The sequence below is a fragment of the Diplotaxodon limnothrissa genome, linkage group LG16 (assembly GCF_057381915.1).
Source record: "Diplotaxodon limnothrissa isolate DT_005_m linkage group LG16, D_limnothrissa_male_GT1.1, whole genome shotgun sequence".
NCBI lineage: Eukaryota > Metazoa > Chordata > Actinopteri > Cichliformes > Cichlidae > Diplotaxodon > Diplotaxodon limnothrissa.
The window spans coordinates 2,871,205-2,891,377 of record NC_140611.1 but is presented as its reverse complement, the minus strand read 5'-3'; the positions used below and the strand labels follow the sequence as shown (position 1 = coordinate 2,891,377).

At 43.6% G+C, this 20,173-nt stretch overlaps 1 protein-coding gene across 3 annotated transcripts in view; it reads right to left on the bottom strand.

The window, feature by feature from the left end:
* The window catches only part of kalrna (kalirin RhoGEF kinase a), a 150,884-nt gene that overhangs the window by 90,349 nt on the left and 40,362 nt on the right, over positions 1 to 20,173 (bottom strand). For all 3 annotated transcript variants that reach the window (XM_085374813.1, XM_085374815.1, XM_085374814.1), the window contains exons 2-13: positions 12,830 to 12,904; positions 11,658 to 11,772; positions 9,010 to 9,202; positions 8,562 to 8,735; positions 8,403 to 8,486; positions 8,121 to 8,252; positions 7,000 to 7,122; positions 4,637 to 4,759; positions 4,299 to 4,490; positions 2,508 to 2,639; positions 499 to 597; positions 289 to 420 (exon numbers count right to left, since the gene is read on the bottom strand). In XM_085374813.1, the coding sequence (XP_085230939.1) occupies positions 289 to 420; positions 499 to 597; positions 2,508 to 2,639; positions 4,299 to 4,490; positions 4,637 to 4,759; positions 7,000 to 7,122; positions 8,121 to 8,252; positions 8,403 to 8,486; positions 8,562 to 8,735; positions 9,010 to 9,202; positions 11,658 to 11,772; positions 12,830 to 12,904 (1,574 nt within the window). The remainder of the gene's footprint in view (positions 1 to 288; positions 421 to 498; positions 598 to 2,507; positions 2,640 to 4,298; positions 4,491 to 4,636; positions 4,760 to 6,999; positions 7,123 to 8,120; positions 8,253 to 8,402; positions 8,487 to 8,561; positions 8,736 to 9,009; positions 9,203 to 11,657; positions 11,773 to 12,829; positions 12,905 to 20,173) is intronic.

Here is a 20,173-nt window from a genome sequence, read left to right as displayed (position 1 = left end):
AGGATGGGATGAGAATATTTCCATCAAAATCAAAACTGTAATCATTCTCCACCCTGTAGACATGTCCAGGCACGCGCGCCATGATTTCACCACACAGCTCAGGAGATCACAACAGAGGCGCAAGTGCAACGGGGCAAAATGGGTCTTCCACTGATAGATGGAAAAATAGCAGACCATCTGAAAAAAGAAGCTGGTCTTCAATGAGAAAAGAAGGACGGAAATATAACGTTTTTATGGATCTGTTCTCAGAACCTTTTGGTCACACCCTGAACATTGCTGTGTGTTTACCTGTTGGACATCTTGCTGGAATACACAGAGCTGCAGTCTCTGGTGCAATCGGACCTTTCGATGTTGCCAAATGTTCTCCAGACGCCGCTGATGGTGAAGAACCTCATGAACCACGTCCAAGATACAGTGCACCTACAGAGAAACACAAACGTTAGCTTAATCGGTAGATGGTGTAGGCATGTTTCCTATTGGTAACACAGGGACACTGACCGCTTTGGAGTAATTTGCAGTGGCTGTAAGAGATTCCGAGTTGCCTGGACTGAGAGGCCTCTGGAGGACATCCAGCAGGGCTTTACCATCCTGACTCACCTGCAAACACATAAATCACATGAATCACATGAGCAGCAGTCACCGGTGCTCCAACTGTAAAAGTCTTAATATGTTTCTAGGATTTAAAGTATGGTTGTGGTCATTACAATAAAACAAAAAGACGACTCTGCCACCTACAAACTGTTCAACCTGAGCGCTCAAAGAGCTTTATACAACACGCCCCATTTAACCAGCTGCTGTTGTGATTTGTCACCATGACCATGAATTGAATCCCTGACCACCAATCACAGGATTATCTTATTTGTGACACTTTAACAGATTCCCCGACGACAGTGCTTCTTTGTCCGCCATGCTTTGCACAGTGTGTAGAGGTCACCAACTTTCAGCATCAAATGCTAATGACCTCCAAACTTCATGTGGCACTTCAGATTAGTTCGAGAGCAGTTTGTAGAGAGCTTAATGGAACGGGCTTCCATAGCTAAGCAACTCTGAGGCTTTACATCACCAAACACAACGCAAACCATCTGATGCAGTTGGGTAAAGCACACCGGCACTGGACTCAGTGGAGACGTGCTCTTTGGAGCGTCGAATCATGCTTCTCCGTCTGGCGATGGATGAATCTGGGTTTGGAAGCTGTCAGGATAATGGCACTTCTGACTTGAGCATGGAGCAAGTTAGATGTGGAAGAACTCTGACTAGCACAGAGTCCTGACCTCAACCCGATAGAAGACCTTCAGGGTGAAATAGCCGGGACCAGACCTTCTTGTCCAACATGTCTGAGCTCTGCTAAACATTGTGGAAAACAATCACTCTCAGAAGAGTGGAAGCTGCTGTTGCTGCAAAGGGTGGGCCATTAAAGCCTTATGGATTAAGAATGTGATGTCACTCCAGTGCATCTACACACGTATGTGGGTGAAACCAGAAACACACATTTTCCTTGAAGAAATAAACATGTAAGTAATAATAAACTTTGGGGCAACAGTCAGATGTCTGCACTTTCCTCACCTTAAGAACTCCAATACCAGTGTCCTGAACTGCAGTGACAGCAGTCCTTGTTCCCGTTGAGTCTGGCACACAAACCAGTTTGTTCTCAGCTGTGGGTTCTGGTTAGAGTGGTGTTCTAGTGTGCAACAGATCTGACTATGAGGCAGAACAAGCTAAACTGTCCCAGCAGCTGCAATCCATGACTGTGAGACTCGAGACTACTCACAGCCATAGGGGACCACTGCAGCACAAATCCAACACGCTCATTAGCAACAACTACAATGTCAAAAAGAGGTCGCAAAATATATCTGATGCACCTGTACAGCCCACCCAAGAGAAAGGCTTCTATAAATGAATTAGCATGGTGCATGTCACATTTGCATAAGTATGCAAAAAACAATGTTTGTCACATGGTTGTACAGATTATTGAAAACCAGAATCCAAAGGATCTGAAGCCACTGCAGGCATGACTGATCCCACTAAAGAGGAAGTCTCTCCTCCTTTAAAGCAACCATGGGACTATCTCTCACCTTCACTCATTTAACCCCCGTCTAAAGATAAAACTCCAGAATGCTGCTGCGAGCACAGAATACATTTACTGAAGTGTCTTCACACAACAGCTTGAAGGGTTAGTGCAGCAACTGCCCGATGGCACCCTGTCATCACAGCCAGTCTCAGTCCGCAGTACTGGCAGCATCCACAAGAGGCTCTGGAGCCCAAATATTTCAATGTTTTTTACACGTGACATCATTTACAGCGAAGTTTCTGGACATTAAAGATGTTTTAAATCCTAAATGTTTTCCAGACAAACAGGTTGTGGAGTGACCACATTACCAAAGTGATCAGCTCTTCACAGATCACAGACGCTGCAGGCACACAGCGGCGTTGTGCTTTGTTTTTGTGTGATGTTTGTCAGCTTCAGCTGCCGCTAACATTCATTTGAGTGAGTAGGTTGGGCGGTTTACCTCAGTGTACGCCTGGGTCACTTGCTCGTAAAGGCTCTGGTGACGGTGAATGGCAATCTCCAACTCCTGCATCTCAGATGGTAACCCGCCCTCGCTGCAGACTTTACACCAGGTCTCCACCTCAGACAGAAACTTATGAATGAAACAGACACAGATGGATTCATACAGTGCGTGCATTCATGAGAAGATTCATTCAACAAAATGATGTTTCTCTGGTTCCTTGACAGTATCAGATATTCTGGGTCAGCTTTGGTCTGTTCCATATAACCATGATCAACGTCCTTTTGTGGCTTACTGTCCGTATGGGAGCGTTTAATCTACCCTTCTCTGCATCACTACAGTAATGCTTCAAACTCTTGATGAAAGTAGAACAGTTTTCTTCATTTTTAAGGTGGTAGTGTTGAGATAAAGTCCTGCAGTTCGGACAAATATTGGGCCTAACATCAGGCAGGTCAAGGTCAGCCAGAGTCCAGATGTGGCAGGACTCAGTGCCTGCTCACATGAGCTATAGCTAGACTAATACTGGTCTGCACGTTTGGGAAATCTCATCAAATCTGCCTCTGAACCAGGTCACCGTCTCAACCAGGGTCAGAGTTGGGAGGCAAATTTCCAAAAATTCTAACATGCTATATATTACAAGATTTTCCAAAGGAGAATTCATGGATAACTTTAAATATAAATATATAAACAGGTGGAAATTCTGCAGAAAGTGCTGAAATGATCCAAATGATGGAAGTGTAAATGATCAACCCACAGAGGCCTGAATTCAAAGAAACGCCAAAAATGATGCAGCAGCCAAGTCCATGCTCAAAATGGTACTCATGGCGTCCTGGACATCTCCTCCCACATCTGGACCAGGGGAATACCAAAGCTCCTGGGATCGCCGTATGGACCAAAACTTAATGTCCCAGATGGTTTAGGTTAGACTATCAATTAGCTCATCCTCCACACCCTGACACCCTGCTCCAGCCTGAGTGGTTCTGACCCATGTCTAATGCGGGACCCTTTCACATGTGCCACAGTGCTGAGGCTGAACCTGCTCTGACCTGTGAAAAGCACAGGGTGTCTGATATTCCACAGCAAATCCCAGTCATACAGTTAACCAATGCCAGCGAGGCGATGGCTGGTGTGGCACTTTATAAATAAAGCTGAACTGACCTGTGAATCCTTTTTTATTATCTCATTATTTCATCATAGTTTTTTGTTTACATGCATTCTCAACAGCCTCTTTAGAACCGTCTACATGGCTTAAAAGGAAGACCCACTTTATCTCCTCCCTGTTTTTCACACTCTACTCTCACTGTATCCTTTCTGTAGCTTTGCCAGTTTTCTTTCCATTTTTCCTCCTGAGTCAACACGTATCTGCTTTTCTGTTGGAGTCAGTGTCATCCAATCCCTCTCCTGTCCCCACTTCTCTCCCTGTCTTTCATCTCGTGCTTTCTCAAATGTTCTCTTGTAGCTAATGTCAAGGGCCCAGCAGGAATCAAACAGGTTCCATCTGTTGCCATGTCAACCTTCCAAGAATCAGCAGTAGAGCAGTTTGATCTATTAAATATAATCAGACAGCATAAATGTCCCATTTGCATGTTACATTCTAGACATGTGTCTACTGCAGAGAGACTTTTAGATTAGACAGTTACCCGATCAGTCACCAGTAAGAGGTGCAGCTTGTCCTCTGTGACAGAGAAGTCCTTACATCGGTTAGAAAGGGTGGCCGACGTCCCCCCTGTGAAGGCTGGGTAAGTGAGTATCTGCTCAGAAACATCTGGGAAGGTTTTCCTGGGATCTCACCTGCTCAGCCTTCTGGTGAAAGACAGATGACATGGCCAGGATGGTGGAGCGTTCGTCAAGTGCAGCAGCAAAGCTTTTCCAGTCCTGATCCAGCTGTCCTGAGATCTGTTTAATCTGAGTGGAGGCGTAGTGGCCGGCCTCCGCCAGACGACTCGCCACCGACATGATTCTGTTGATGTTTACGTAGGCATTCTGGGAAGAAAGAGCCTCCATCAAAAGACTGTTGCTCCAACTGTCAGCAGTTTACACAGAAATTAAACCAGTTGACCTGCCAGTCATTTTTACAACACGATAAATGATAAATGAGGTTTGCAAAGAACTACGAAGGCGTCGTGTACCATGGAGTTCATGGCGAAGTGATTGTGTTGAGTCTGTAGCTCCACAGCGTGCTGGTAACCTCGGCCGATCTCCGTGTGGCTCTGCAGGAACAATTCCTTATTGTGGCTGATCCAGTCAAACATCTGCAGGCAGACCACACAGCAGATCAGTGCAATGATTCACACCACATGTAAACTGGTGATAACACAAAACATTATCAGTAATGCACCGAATCCCTCCAAATCCAAAGTCCCAAAGACTTCAGTGCAGACACAGACATACACAGCTGAGTGTCTACAGTGTGGAAAGTTAAGAAAAAGTTAGCCTACCCTGAAGGATGATGAAGAATTCATCCTTTCACGCAGATACGGGTTGGTTATTGTGCCTCGCGGTAACCACGGCAACCAAGACAGCCATTTTTCTTGCAGCGTTTTCCACAAAACAGACGCCTCGTCAGGCCTGAATGTTTTCCCGGCCCGACCGCGAGAGCTGAGTGATTCCCGGTGTAAACGGGTCCACACACCCCCACAGTGCCTCGCTGTGACAACACTGATGTGGACAAAAACCTTCTCTTTTTTCTCTGTTTGCTTTACAGTAAATATTTATCTGCATGTGGATTTCTGTATGGAGCAGCAGAGCAAGCCGCCAGTGTCTGTCTGTGTACGAGAGGGGCGCTTTTATGCTCCCATCAACAACACAGCTCTGTTATCAGGAGGCAGAGGTACAAGCTGACAGTAAGATATTATAAACTGTGCCTCCGTGAACATAAAAACTGCAGCTTTCGTAGTAATTACTGTATTTTAATGTAGCAGGACCTGCCTGTGAGCCTGTACAACAGTGAGGCCAGTCTTTGTATCCCCATCACCCGAGCAGAATAACAACTAAAGTAAGTCATAATAATCACCTTTGCCTTTGAACAATAGCTACAGTCTGGTCCTGATATGGGAAATGTCCATATATAGCATTTTGGACTGAAACAGGAGTAGCTGTTGTAAACAGGCTGGTATGTTAATGAATGGAATGACGGGAATTCTAACATTCATTCACAATTCCAACTAACTCGGAGAAAGTAAAGCGATGTTGGCTGATTTTCCACTGGAATAACTGCGACTTATTCCTGTGTTTAGAGAAATGCCACAGGCTGATTCATCCAGGCCACAGTGGAGTTTCCCAACACAGTGACTGTACAGATGTAAAGAGCAGCTGCTTGCAGCTGTGCTGAATGAAGTAAATCTTCTGTGATTTTAGGTTATTTTTGTCAAAGTGCCTGAAACTATTTTTAGATGGCAGCGTCTCATTATGACGTGTGACTCAGTACACAGAGGCTCCATCAACAACAGGTCTCCATCACAAAGGGACAGTTTATTCATAGATGTTGAGCTACACTGCCTTTGGTGTTTACACATCATCTACTTCTCAGGACGAGAAGCCCGTTCTATCAGGTACAATCAGAGGTTTTCAGGTTTTAATGGTGATTTACCTTTTACATCACCATGGTAACTTACTGTATACGGCACAGCTCTGGAAGTACATAAGAGAGTACTGACCAATCAGTTCTCTAGTAAACAGCATGACCTAGAAGATGAGGTGTGACCTCGGTGTGCAGACAGTAAGAGGGTTTTTAGTCATTGTCTTTCCCGAGTAACTGTGTAAGTCTTGAACTTCATTCATACTCAGATTTCTGCTTCCAAGGAGCTGATCTGTCATTTTTAAAGTGGTGCTTTTTCACTCGTCCTTCTACCTGAACATTTGATTTTTAAGCAACTTCACACAAACTATGAAGCATTCATGCACAACCTCGAGGAATAAAACAGACAATGTAGCATCAGTTTTAGATTGTAGTTTTAGGCATGTTGTTGCTAGCAGCTAGACTATAATCATAAAAAGCATATTTGCACCAACAAGGTGATTCTGAAGAGTTATTAAAGTCCGGCATACCTCAGTATGAAACGCAAGCAAGCGACAAAGTGTGTCCTGAAATTATCTGAGGAAACTTGAAGGCAATTGAAGGTTTGCCAGGCCGAAACAGCAGACGAACAACATATTATCCAGCTGATAACTACCTCAGTGTGAAAACTTAGCCTTATCTTTCAATGTCAAACCCAAAGAAGAAGAAGATAGCCTCGATATGCTGAACTGTGGCTGCAGCTCAGGAGGTAGCACAGGTCAGCTAAGGCTGGTCATTCAATCCCTGGCTGCTCTAGTCTGCAGGTCAGGTATACTAACCCCAGTGCGTTTAACAGAAAGCAGTGCAGGTGAATGAGGCATGCATAACAGCATTATATCAGAGCTGGTGCACACGCCAGCACAGGCCCCTGATGTCTTTGTACTCATCCCAGCCTCGTCCTTCCTCACACTCTCATCATATTTAGGTGTAACTCACTTTTTCTGCATCCTGTTCAAAGAGGCGCAGCTGGAAGCACTGGTCCAGCTTCAGTTTCCTGACATGCCACATCTGATGGAGATGTTGCCTGGTGGAATGCAGCTTATCCAGCAGACTGGCCACCTGTCAGGAAAAGCACAATGTGTCACATGACAACAGCAAGCTCATCGAGTGTGTCTTACATTTCATTCAGCACATCACTTCTGATCTGAATGTGATGGCAGGTTTTCTTTGGATTGAACCAACAGTTCATTACGTCTGTCTTTTACACTGCTGTGTTACTGCTGTGTTTAGTACTGCAGGTGCACAAGTGGGGAACAAAACAGCACCTGCATGTGTATAATTCCACAGTTTAGCCTCACCTTCTCACTCGCATGCCATTGGCCGGTTTGATATTGCCTTTATGATCCTCTTTAATCCAAAACGTAAAGCACAGATTTAAATATGAAAGATGTCTCACACTCATACATCAATGTAAATGCTGCTCACGCAGGCAATGCACATGTACTTCATGTGCTTAATGCAAACAAGTTCTGCACTCAAATTTTCCCTGTGGAGTCCTTTGGCTAATGAGCTAATATGCAGCCAGCACTTGTCAGATAATGAGGGTTGCTAACGAGCTGGCTAATGAGAAAAAATAAGGCTGTGGACTGAATCTTGTGTTATGATACCATGTGCTTTAAGCATTCAGCAGCTGGAAGGATGTGAGTTTCATTTAGTTATGAACAAAACTGTCAATAATCATCTAGACTCAGTTCACTTTTATCTATAGCACCAAATCACAACAACAGTGGCCTCAAAGCGGTCAACGTTACTGGTCATGTACGATGTGGGCCCTGATTATGTAGGCATGAAAGTATACCTGCAGGTTTGCAGTTAATATTCCAGTAAGTACTCTTATATAAGGCCAAAAGCATCTGCAAGCATCATGCATGGATGCATTAGTATCTGAATGTGCCACAGCAATTCTCATGTCTAGGTTCAAAGTTTTGTTTGCATCAGAAAGTATAGATAAACCACAACAGAAGCTACTATTCTTGTTTGGGGCCAGCCTGTGTTAACCTTAGCTTAAATAAAAAAGTGTATGCTGGGAGATCTTTGCTGGGCTGGACGTTGCTTACCTTGGGCACAAGGCTCTGAAAGTCAGCTGAGCCTGAGATGCAGTTTCTCCCTGAAAAGCCATCACTCGATCTGATACACTGGAGCAGCCTCTGGCCTTCCTGGTCTAATTCCTCCACTGGAGCCTTTAGCACCTGCAGGAGAGTAGCTTCAGTGGCTTTGCACAGTTCAAGCCTCTCATTAATAGTAGGAGAACACTGAATTGTGCTGGCTTTAGCACAGCTCGATCTAGAGCGATAACAAAGTCTCTGACTGTGTCTGCACCTGTACTGATAGTGACTCACCTTTTTCTTAAGCTGGGTGTGTTCCTCTATCAGTCGCCGAGAGCCTTCCACATCTGCAGGAAAGTCCTTCTTGGACAGGAGCTCCTGCAGAAGACAGGAAACACTGGTCATATCGGCCATAGCAGTTACTCCCATTCTTTGAGCCTTTGCTGCCCCCACCTGCAGATCCTCCAGTCTGGACAGCAGATGAACAGCATTGGACATGAACTCCTCCAATGACACCCTGAGATCCATCCACTCCTCGTGGTTGTAGTCCAGCGAGCCTTCAAAGTCGTCTGTGAGCTGGGAGGGATCCACTAGCTTGGCAAGACCTTCAACTGACACCATGTTGGTCTGTTCACACAGACACAGGTTAGACGTGAGTTCTGACTACCTGCGGTGCTTCATGTGCTTACTACAGTGTAGTGACTGCAGCGTCTGTGCCACATATATAAATACATGCGTAAATCATGATGGCAGCTTGTGGAAATCAAAGATGCCTGAAAGTATTATTAGTTATTATCAGTTTGCCACACAAATAGCATTACAGCACTAATCTCTAATCATCTTACTGTTAATAAGGTTTCCTTTGAACGTGTTTTGGGTAAAACACACAAAGCCCACTGACCTCAAAAGAGAACTTTGCACTCCCGAAGTTCGTCTTCTGTTTCTGCCAAAAGTTGTCGGGCTTAATGATGAGAGCCACACAGATCTCAGCTGGGAAAGACTCCTGCAGCGTCTTGAGCAGAGGCTTAATCAGCTCCCACTTTGAACCTCGCATGTCAATGATGACAGTGAAGCCACGTTTGCATACGTCCTCGCTGACGGGACACAGACAAACAAGATGAGGAGGCAGAAGAGGCTCAGAGGAAATGATTAGTATCCCTGTTATACGAGACTTAAAGTGAACCAGACAATGCAGTTGTCTGCTACAGACCAATGTCTCAAAACCATCAGGTCCATTTGTGGTTGCCCCACAGACGGGGAGCGCCTGAGGCGGCAGCCTTGTTTCACTGGTGTCGTCAGCAGTCTGAATATGTTTGATATTTAAAGGAAACTTTCAGAGGGACATTTAGCAGAAGACGTCAATCTTATTCTGCTCTGCTGTGGCCTGTAAGTGACAGTCACACTGCAGGTAAAACATAAGTGCAATCCCATCAGATAATCTGGATGATATATTCCAGCATGGACGTGTTTGACGTTCTGAGCAGGTAAACTGTTTTCTGTTTGCAGAAGAAACTAAACACGCTGCAATAAAAGAAGAAGCTGCAGCGGGGGGCTCTGCAGGAATGAAACGTACTGTTTCTACGAGGAACATTATGTTTCCAGCTGAAACACAAGTAAGCAGGAATCAGGGGGAGCTGTACTTTAATATTGAGGTAACAAAGTGGCAGTTTTCAGTGTTTTCCTTTCTTTCAGTGCAACCAGATGTGTGCATGTATCTACCTCTAGCACAGCACATCCACATGCAGGCGTTTGTTGAGCACAGCTCAAGTGCTGGACGATGGCTTCTTGAAGCTGACAGTTGAGAAGATTTCTCCCAATCAGAGCCATAAACAGACAGAAACTCAAGCAGTTCAGTGCCTGACTCAGAGGAACTGCAGCATAACAACTGAACTGAACCCAAACTGCCACAACTCAGTGCCTAAAATTCAGTTACTGCAGCTGATTCGAGTGCCACAGCTCCACCTTCAGTAACATGCAGAGTCTATTAATACAAAGTCAGTTCATCCATTATAACCTGCAGACAGACCCCGTCACCCTGGAAACAGCAGTTCGATTAGCAAAAGTGGGTAAATGCATTTATGTGTGCATTAGTCTCTGACAGTACAGATTATTGTCAAAGGCCCTGGTTGCAAACTTTCTATAACACGTCACCACCGTGTCACATTTCCTTCTTCAGCAGTCGTCTCTAAACACAAACTGGCCGCCCTTTATCCTCGGGCTCACTCACATGTGACGGATGTGTTTGGGGTCCATTCTGAAGAGTCTCAGCTACACGCAGGACGGCATAAGGCCACTCTCACTGCAGTCCTCTACTGTCACATGGTCTGATCTACCACCACCCATTGGGCTGAAGCATCATCTTGACAAACCTCTCAAATTCTGGCATCAGTCTGGAAATGACCCGGCAGTGGTCTCGGCCCTTTGCACAGCTATTTTTACTTTACATTTTGAATTCCTCTGTGCACGACTCAGTGAAATGTGGGTCTCGAATGAGTTAAATCAAATCATTTCGATCAAGTTTGTGCAGATATTTACCAGATCAGTCAGACGGCTGAATGATGCTTAACACTGTCAGCACACTGTATCTGAACAGGCAGCATTTTATATTATGTGTGTTTACAACATTTCACTGTATAACTCAGTTATTTTACTCAAGCTTTCATCCTGATACGTTTTACATTTAAAATGATTCTGGACAAACTTTAGATCCATCCATCCATCAGCTTCCGCTTCTCCTTTTCAGGGTCGCGGGGGGCGCTGGAGCCTATCCCCGCTGTCACAGGGCGAGAGGCGGGGTCCACCCTGGACAGGTCTGTCGCAGGGCCAACACACAGGGACAGACAACCAGTCGCACTCACACCTACGGGCAATTTGGATTAATCAACTAACCTATCCCCATGAGCTGCATGTCTTTGGATGATAAATAAATTCATGCACCCCACAACTGCTAAAAAGAGACTGCAATTTAATTTTAGCTTTAAAAATCACCTGCTAAAAAAAACTACTACTAACTGAACATATTTTAACTGGATTTTTTTCCTGTGGTCGTCTAAATGCTGCCTGCCCCACAGTTTGAGAACTGCTGCTTTAAATCAACTTAAACTGAAACGATATTAAAAACTATGAGACCAAAACGAAAACGTTCCTGTGTGCAGAATGACTGGGGCAGGCCTGTGCCTAATATTTCGACTGCTTTCCTTGTAACACCCTCAGACTGTGTGAGTGCTCACAGACCGGCTCTTGTGTGCTGCAAACACTGCAGCTTTCATGCTGATGCAAATTAAACACTGGTCTACGCCTGCTGTTGTAACAGACTACAAGGAAGCACTTAATTGCTTAAATGTCCACTCCAGCCTTCACTGCTTCCTTAAGTGCCCGTCACACTTGAGTCTAACTAAATGTCCTAATAGAGCGGCTAGTAGAAAGACAACAGTGATACCTCTAACGTGAAAATGAAGGCAGGTGTGTGTGTGTGTGTGTGTGTGTGTGTGTGTGTGTGTGTGTGTGTGTGTGTGTGTGTGTGTGTGTGTGTGATGGCATTGTGAGTACCTGGGGACAGTAGACAGGTAGGTTACCAGCCTCCTCAGGTCCTCGGGTTTTATTCGGTCATGGTTGCTCCTGGCAGGAAATGTCAGAATTGGTCCTCCTCGTTTATCTCGTCCACCTGCAAGTAGATGCACAAGAAAAACCTTAAAGCCAAAACACACGTGTTCAGGCAGGTAATCCAGGGTGAGTTTACATCTACATGTGAATCAGTGGAATGACGTCCAGCGACACTTAAAGTGTAACTAAAGTGTTACCACTTTGTTAAGTGACCACAAAAAAAATAGCTATGAAAAAAAATGGACCAATCACACCTTCACAAATAAACCAGCTGACCAATTAACATTTAACGAGGTGGTATTGGCTGATTGGTTAAGCCACAAACCGAATAGGTTCTGGACTGAACCACTACAGGTTAAAAGGGGAGACAGTCAACATGTGCTCATCCCACAAGCTGCGACACATCCTGCTGGTCATCAGCAGGGGCTGCAGACGTGTTGAGCAGCAACGCTGCCCTCAACAGTTCTGTTGTTCAGGTGTCGCACAGTTTTCTTCTCAGTGTCTTTTTAACATTGTTGGAATGGATCAGAGGTTTTCAAAATAAAAGCAGGGAACAGTGAAGCACATGGTCATCTTCCAAACTTCCAACGTTAGATTGCTTGTTAAACTATGTGTAGGAGAGTGTGCCGGCCACACTGGTGTGTTGTTTGGATGTTTGCTTTGGCAGTGAATGAGCTCTAAGGGCAGAGGAGAGACGTTCCCATGGTGTGAATAGATTGGATGCCTTTCCTGCCTCAGGATGTGCGTGAGTCCAATGAGCTTTTCACGTGTGCAGATATGTGAGTAATAATATACTCGACTATATTCTAAACAGGACTGTGGACAGTCCACGGGACGTTCTTACTGGTCCTTTTCCTTATGACTGAAAAAAATCCCATCTTTTTGTCTTCAACATGAAAAGATTATATAAATTTCAAAACATTCTTAACTATCAAACAATGTTACTAAACATGAAGAATAGCTCCTAATGCTTCAAACACCTCTGTGTTCGTCCTGCATGGCCATGGTGGTGGGGACAGGCTCTTTGCTGTAGGACACTCAGGGGGCTGATGTAAAGTTCTCCTGAAACAGACTGGAGGGTTGTGGATTTAACGCCAACAACACTGACTGACACTCACCTGACACAAAGGCAACTTTCTCCTTTAAAATCGGAAGAACATCAGAGGCCTTGATGCCTTCAGTCCTGAAGGGCCCTGGAGAGATGCAGGGAGAGAGAATATCAGCATGAATCTCACCATTGGATCACCGTTCCTAGGAGACACACCAACACTGTAATCTGTTACGGTTACATCACTATAAGCATTTCACATCTTAATAACTCTTCAGTAGATGTAGAGCAGAAGTAACTTAAGTTAACACACACAACATTAATAACAGCAAGTCAGCAGAATCCATAGAAAGGGGAGAGGGAGGGATTATTTAAAACACCTTCACTCTGTTTGAGAGAAAGACCTTTACAATCACTTCACAGTACATCGTCCCCTCGCTCTTATTGTGCTTTTCACCTTCTGTCCTTGATATTAATCAGCTGCATCTCCCCTAAACACCGTGGAACAGTGAGTGTGATGGTGACGACACAGCGTGACACATCCATGTGTAAACGTAATAGTAACCCACTGAGGCCTGGAAGCCAGAGGTCGCCCATAAACAGGAACAGACCAATTAGCTTTAACGATTCGTGTCACTAAAGGTTAACTATGTAATTGATCGGTTTTATGCCTGCGGTGTGTCAACAGCATTGATTAAACTTGTAAAGTTCTAGTTCCTTACTGATATTCACATGTGCTTATAAATTTACATCTTTGTAGTTTCCTTGGCTGCCAATGATTTAAAGTCTCCATGTGAGAGATTCATGACATTTGTTTCAGCTCTACAGTTTCTATAATCTCCTCTGAAAACTTTCATTTCAGACTTATTCCAAACTTTTTACAGATGCTTTTTTAAATTGCAGTAATTTATTAATAATAAATTATAATTACCATTTCATTGTTTGTTAGCAGTAAATTCTATCTTGTCTATACATCAGCCTTAACTGTCATTACTGTGCTCATGTTAGCAGAAGCTTGCCCCTTGAGTTGGATCATCGTGTGTTATTTTGAACTACTTTGGATAAGCGTAGTTAACAAAGAACAAACTCTATGGCTGCTGCATTGCAAAGCAATACCTAATGTATGTAATTGCCTAAACTGCTGAAAAATGAGCACATGAAGGCAAAGAAAAACAATGCAGCAGTTGTGAACATGAATCTTCCACTCAGCTGTCTATAAAAGCGAGCGTGTGCAGCGAGTCAGCCTATCCAGCAGGCTCACAGAGACACACTGAAATCACCAATGCAATTAGACAGCACCTTAGACAAAAGATGTTATCCTCTGCGGCAGTTACTTTTTCAAAAGTAGCAACGACGTATGTACAAAAAGATGGGGAAAGAGAGACAGCTGCCAAGTACTGTGGTACAGTCCAATCCATCATGGAGGTACACTGGATGTGTTTCTTCTTCTATTCGGTGAATACGGACTTTATTTTGTGCATAAAACCAGTACATACTCAGCATCTTCTGTCTTTCTTTGGCCACATTCACCCATTTGTTTTTTATCCTGTGCCGTGAAACACTTTTGGGCAATGTGTTGGAGATTTATGCTGAATTCAAGGCAACAGATAATGAGCACAGCTACCACAGTGTCCTGCAGCAACGCGACACACTCTGGTTTGAACTTACTGGGACCATCAGAGCATGAAATTCAAACCAAAAGCTCTGCCCCAGGCTCTTAGGACTGGGTTTTGTTTCAACCAAGAGCTAAATACACACGTTTTCAGGAACTAGAAGTTGTTACATGTTTAATTAAGTCTCATATATTTTGGTTTTTGTTTTGGAAGCTTTTCTATGCAGGTGTTCCAAAAAGACAAAGATGATGACCAAAGAGTGTGACCTTGTACTATGTTGTTCATGTCACTATCAGTCTGAGTAGGTGCAGAACAACAAGTGTGAAAATGAACCATAAGTGTCGGGCATGGTTGGTTTGATGGTGGCTCGTCTTCATGCTTTCAGTCTGTCACACACCTTTAATCTAACGTGAGTTTTCCTCATCTCATGTCATTCTATGGTAGTGACACAGCTGTGGTTACAGAAGCATGTGGCTGTTTAATATGCATTTATGTGTGCATGTGTGCGTCCTTACAGTTACACTGAAATTATCCAGAAACCACCTGAAACATTTGCTAGCTGCTACTAATGGAAGAAGATGTGTGCGTTGTGTTTAAGTTAAGTGAACTGAAATTTCAATTTGAAGGGCAGGCACAGCACAACAAAGTAGGGCTGTTCGATATAACGATATATATCAGATGACGATATAAAAACGTCTATCGTTTCATTTTACGCTATCATTTGTTTCGTGGTGTCGCAAAATAAACTGTTTACAGCAATATTTTTCATGTTCTGATGTCACTGTAGTTATTATTAATTGCGTAAAGTTCAATCTTTCTCTTATGTTTAATATAACCACACTACGGACGGACAAGCGACTGTTTTGTTAATGGGTTGTCGTTAGCAACAGCGACGGTAACACCATTGCGTGTTCCACATAAACCTTTCACAATAAAGCTCAAGATCCTGTTGAGACTTTTCAAAATAAACTGAATCACCTGAAAGATGCAGATTATTTACGGATGAGAAGTAAAAAACGAGACGGCGGCCGTTACAACTTATGTCAAAAAATGTATCGTTTCATGCGTCGGTTAAAACACTCGACTCCAGCTACACGACGCCCAGCAGGAAACACTTCACCTGCCCGAGATTCACAGAGTTTACAGAAAATGTTACATTTTTGTGATTTATATCGTTATCGGACGATAGATGTTTTATATCGGGATATGAGATTTTGGTCATCCCTACAACAAAGTCTGCATTTAAAAAAGGACTGTATTGAATTAATATACGAACCTTGGCAAAAACTCAAATGTTGATGAAGGGTACTCAGCTTCAGATAGAACAAGATACAAAGCATTGAAACACATTAAGACAAACTTAATGAACATTTGGACCCAGAAGCAGGGTTCATCATCACTTAACAACCGGATTAGAGGAAACTGACCAACACCCCCCATGCACACACACACACACACACACACACACACACACACACACACACACACACACACACTTTTTCAAAGCATTCTGTTGCTGCTGCCAAAATTTATGGATTAAACTTGGAAGGCTATGTTGGTGATAATTGCTCATCTGGCAAGATGCTAATTTGTGACTGTGACTCCACCTTTCATTAAAAAGGCACCCACTTCAGGGCTGGGCGATATGGCCTGAAATCCATATTGCAGCATAATGTGAAGAATGTGCGGTAATGATATATATTGCCATATATTCTTTTCTTCTGTATACCGTATCTTCAGGTCCCAAAAGTCACACAAACACTGCAGCATCACTGAGAGTTAAAAACTGTCTAAATTCTTTCATCTTTAATAAAATGATCAGCGTTGCTGCTTTACCAGGTGTAACTATGAAGTTAAACATCCAGGCATCCATGAAAACAGGATTTATTAAATATAACAGAGTTAGAAGTTAGCAGGAAGTTAGCTCGCTAGCTTCCACCTAAACTTGATATAGCATGTTCTGACTGAGAGATTTCTGAAAAATTCAAACGTACAGCTCTGCTATCACTTCCAACATAAATGAAGACAGAAAACTAAACAGCAGTGACGTTTGTAGGGTTACTGAAGTTGGGCTAGCTGGTATATAATGATGTGCTACGTGATCGCTAGCAAAACAGCTATGTTAGCATAACATAAACACAGTGAAGCTGGAGGATGAACGCTAACTTTTTTCCACTCGATAAAAGTTAACGTGAGGGTTCCTGATGGTTAGGCACAAATGCAATCGCATGGCAGGATGCTGTAAACGGACCAAACTCCAGTCAGGAGAACAACTGAGATAATTCATCCACAATACAAAGTTAGTCATTAATATACTGCAACAACATGGGAACAGAGCCGCTGTGAGAGAATTCAACATTAAGGAGTCAATGTTACGGAAGTGGAGGAAGCGCAGTTTTTGGCTTTCCTCATATTCCAAAACGTGCTTCGTCTCTTCCCTATTACTGTCGTGTGGCATATTTTGCAGATGATGTTTTGCTGCTTAACATCTGACTGCTTAAACCCAAACCAGGTGCATATGACTGACGTTGCACCGGTCTTCTTTATGAGCGCCTCCTCCTCCTCCCCACATGTTAGCTCAATGCTTGCAGCCGCTGCGATGCTTTCGATCAAAACAGGCTCAACTTGATGACACCATCAACATGCGCTACCACTACCGTTTACGGTTTATACCAGCGGTCTCCAACCTTTTTTGCGCCACGGACCGGTTTATGCCCGACAATATTTTCACGAACCGGCCTTTAAGGTGTCGCGGATAAATACAACAAAATAAAACCAGTACTGGTACCGAAAAAAGAAGATTTATTCATAACACACGTGAAAAGACCCAGGAAAACCGAGTAAATGATAAAAACCCGAAAACCATACATTTCACACCTTAGTCTCAACTCTCGCGGCCCGGTACCAAATGACTCACGGTACCGGTCCGAGGCCCGGGGGTTGGGGACCGCTGGTTTATACCATAGTTTAGATTGTATAAATCTAAACTATGGCTCTGTCTTCTTGGAGGCTTTGTGACATTCCTCTGACTGAGGAAAGAAGAGTTGTGAGAGTTTTGTGTCTCCTGGTTGATTTGGTGTGTGTTCACGTTCACCTCTTTTTGTGTGTGTGTGTGTCTGTGGATTTATTTCTGCAAGTGAAAGAATGAGTTTGTAAAGCATTTAAAGTCATTTTCTATTGAAAGTATCTAGACGATGATTCTTGCAGCCCTACTTTGGTTCATGTATTTAACCAGTAGTCATGGTTGCCAGGCAGGTAACCAGGAAGACACTAAAAACTTGCCAGCACACATGAAACAGGAACTATGCACATATGGAAAAAAATACACAGGTTCCATCATGAAACATGCTTCACTACAGTGTTCAACGTCACACAGCCAGGAAGTGATGTCACTGGTCTATTCTTAACACACACACACACACACAGGCATAGCTGGACTCTTCCAGATGTTTAGATGTTAAAGGTCAACATGCAGCACAGTTGAAAATCTTCATACTGTTTCCTTCACCATGCACACATGACGTGGACTAAACCAACTCACAGGCAGCTTCACAGTAAGCACTGATTACTGAAATGTAGCAGCGATATCAGCATTCAGACACTTACAGCTTTAAGTCTGTTCACGTAGTAACTGTCCAGACAGTCTCAGCAAACAGTGAAGGTGACACAGAGGATGCTTTCAGGGACCACAGTACAATGACCGTTCATTTCAGTTATTACACCAAACAGGCTCATTTCCCAGATGAGCACAGGAGCCTGATGTGTATCAGGACGACAGCCTGTATGCGTGCTCTAATAGTTTTAAATAACAATCAGCCAGTTCAACAGCTTTATGCAAAACCTGTCATGTGCACGACTGTGAAAGGCCGTAGTATAACACGCATTCACATACACGCTGAGTTTGTGTGTCTTCACAACAGGTGAAGCTATCAGCACTCTGGCAACAGCTGCCTCAGCTTCACGTGTTGCCACAGCGACACATGGTGGTGTCTATCGTGTTTAATGCCGCTACGCTTACATGTGAAACTTATGCAACGTGAAACTGAATCCCTAAAAGTTCGGCTGAGCAGTAATTATCCCTTTTCCAAATCAATCAGTTGGCATTCTAACCATCAGATGAAAGTCCCATTTCCATCCTGTCACGCTGGCATGTGTTCGCTGGCAGGATTGAGTTACATCAGCTGTTTGGATCTATTTGTCCATTTGTGTTAAAGTCCTTAACAAGCTCTTGGCATAAAGTTTCCAAGCGACAGGGATGTCTTAGGAAGTAGAGCTCTCAGTGATGTGTCACATAGGTACTCTGGAAGAAATAAGGCTGCACAAGGCTGTGAGCCGAATCAGGTCAACAACACATTCACAAGTCATTGGGGGTCCTCTTGTCCCTCTTTGGGGGGAAACTCCCACTGGGTTTAAATCTGGGACTCTCCGCCATTTGACCTTAGAACTGAAGAAGCTTCTTGGATGAGAGGTGAAACGTCTTCAAGCAACTTAAAGAAGTCCAGACGCTTTTCTTTGCAAGCTCCTTTGACTATGATGACCTGGATGACTGAGAACCTTCACAGACACAACGCATTCACAAAGATTCTGCTACAAAGATGTTAGATCACCGTTTGAGGTTATAAGGGCCGTTTGAGGCTTTATTTTTTTTCCTGAGCTGTGATACACTTTGGATTCTAGCCAATCATTTTACATTTCCGAGGATAGTAGGCGGGGCCAGGTACGTACGTTCTTTTAGAGCAGAGCTACAGATTAAAAACGCCCAAGGCGAAGCGGTCAAAAGTCTGGCTGTACTTCACAGCAAAAGATGCAAACTCAGCAGCAACAAGTGCTTTAAGCTGATACTGTGATACTGTCAAAGGAGGTAACACCTCGAATCTGATGAAACACCTGGAGACGCATAGCGTTTTTTTAAAAGCCGAGAAATGCACCGAGTTAGCAACATCCCCCAAGAACCCGAAGAGGAGAGTCCTGGCCCCTAGCCCTACCAGTGTAGCAGAAATGATGAGGATGATGATGCAGCAGCAGCCGTTCTTCTCTGCGTGAGTAGCTTAATGTTGTTCGTGTGTAATTTACGTTGAGTAGGCTAACCACGTTATTACATTAATGCATGTAAGGTGAACTAGCAAACAGCGTCGTAGTTACATGCGGCTGTCTTCTTGTTTGATAGAGTGAAACCATATATGCCCTATAGCTGCAGGAAAGGCTATCATTGGTATCTTTTTACAAAAAAACAGCTAAACATGAGAGGTTTTAGGACAAAGTTTGTGTTTTTCATTGTTTAAGCACCGGTTCCAACCAAAGCAGGTATGTTGTATCAACAGAAAAGGCTAACTTGGTTATCATTTTGCAGAAAAAAAGAGACTACTAAAAATAAAAACCGGCACCGTTTCAAAAGTACCGGTTTGCAATGTTCCCTGTAATGTTTCATGTGTCTGAGCGAACACACAAACTCCCTGAGCGTCCCTTGGACCACTGTGAGCGACAGCAGACGTGTGCACTGTGGTCACGCCAGCATCGAATCATCCAAGTTACATGTTTATTAAAGTAATCAAATTACAGCATTTATGTTAGACTACTTTTAATTAACTGCTTTAGCCCACTTACAATGAAAATTTAAAACAATCTTGTTCATGACCTGTGTAGCATGTTAACACTATTGGAAGTAAAAATAACTTGAACTCCAATTTTGAAAACACAACTTTCTTTTTTTTGTATGAAGCTCTGACTTGTATTATGAGTCTGTGGTCTGGAAGAGAGTCTGTAACTCTGTCTGCAAAATATAATATATAATGACCAATGTT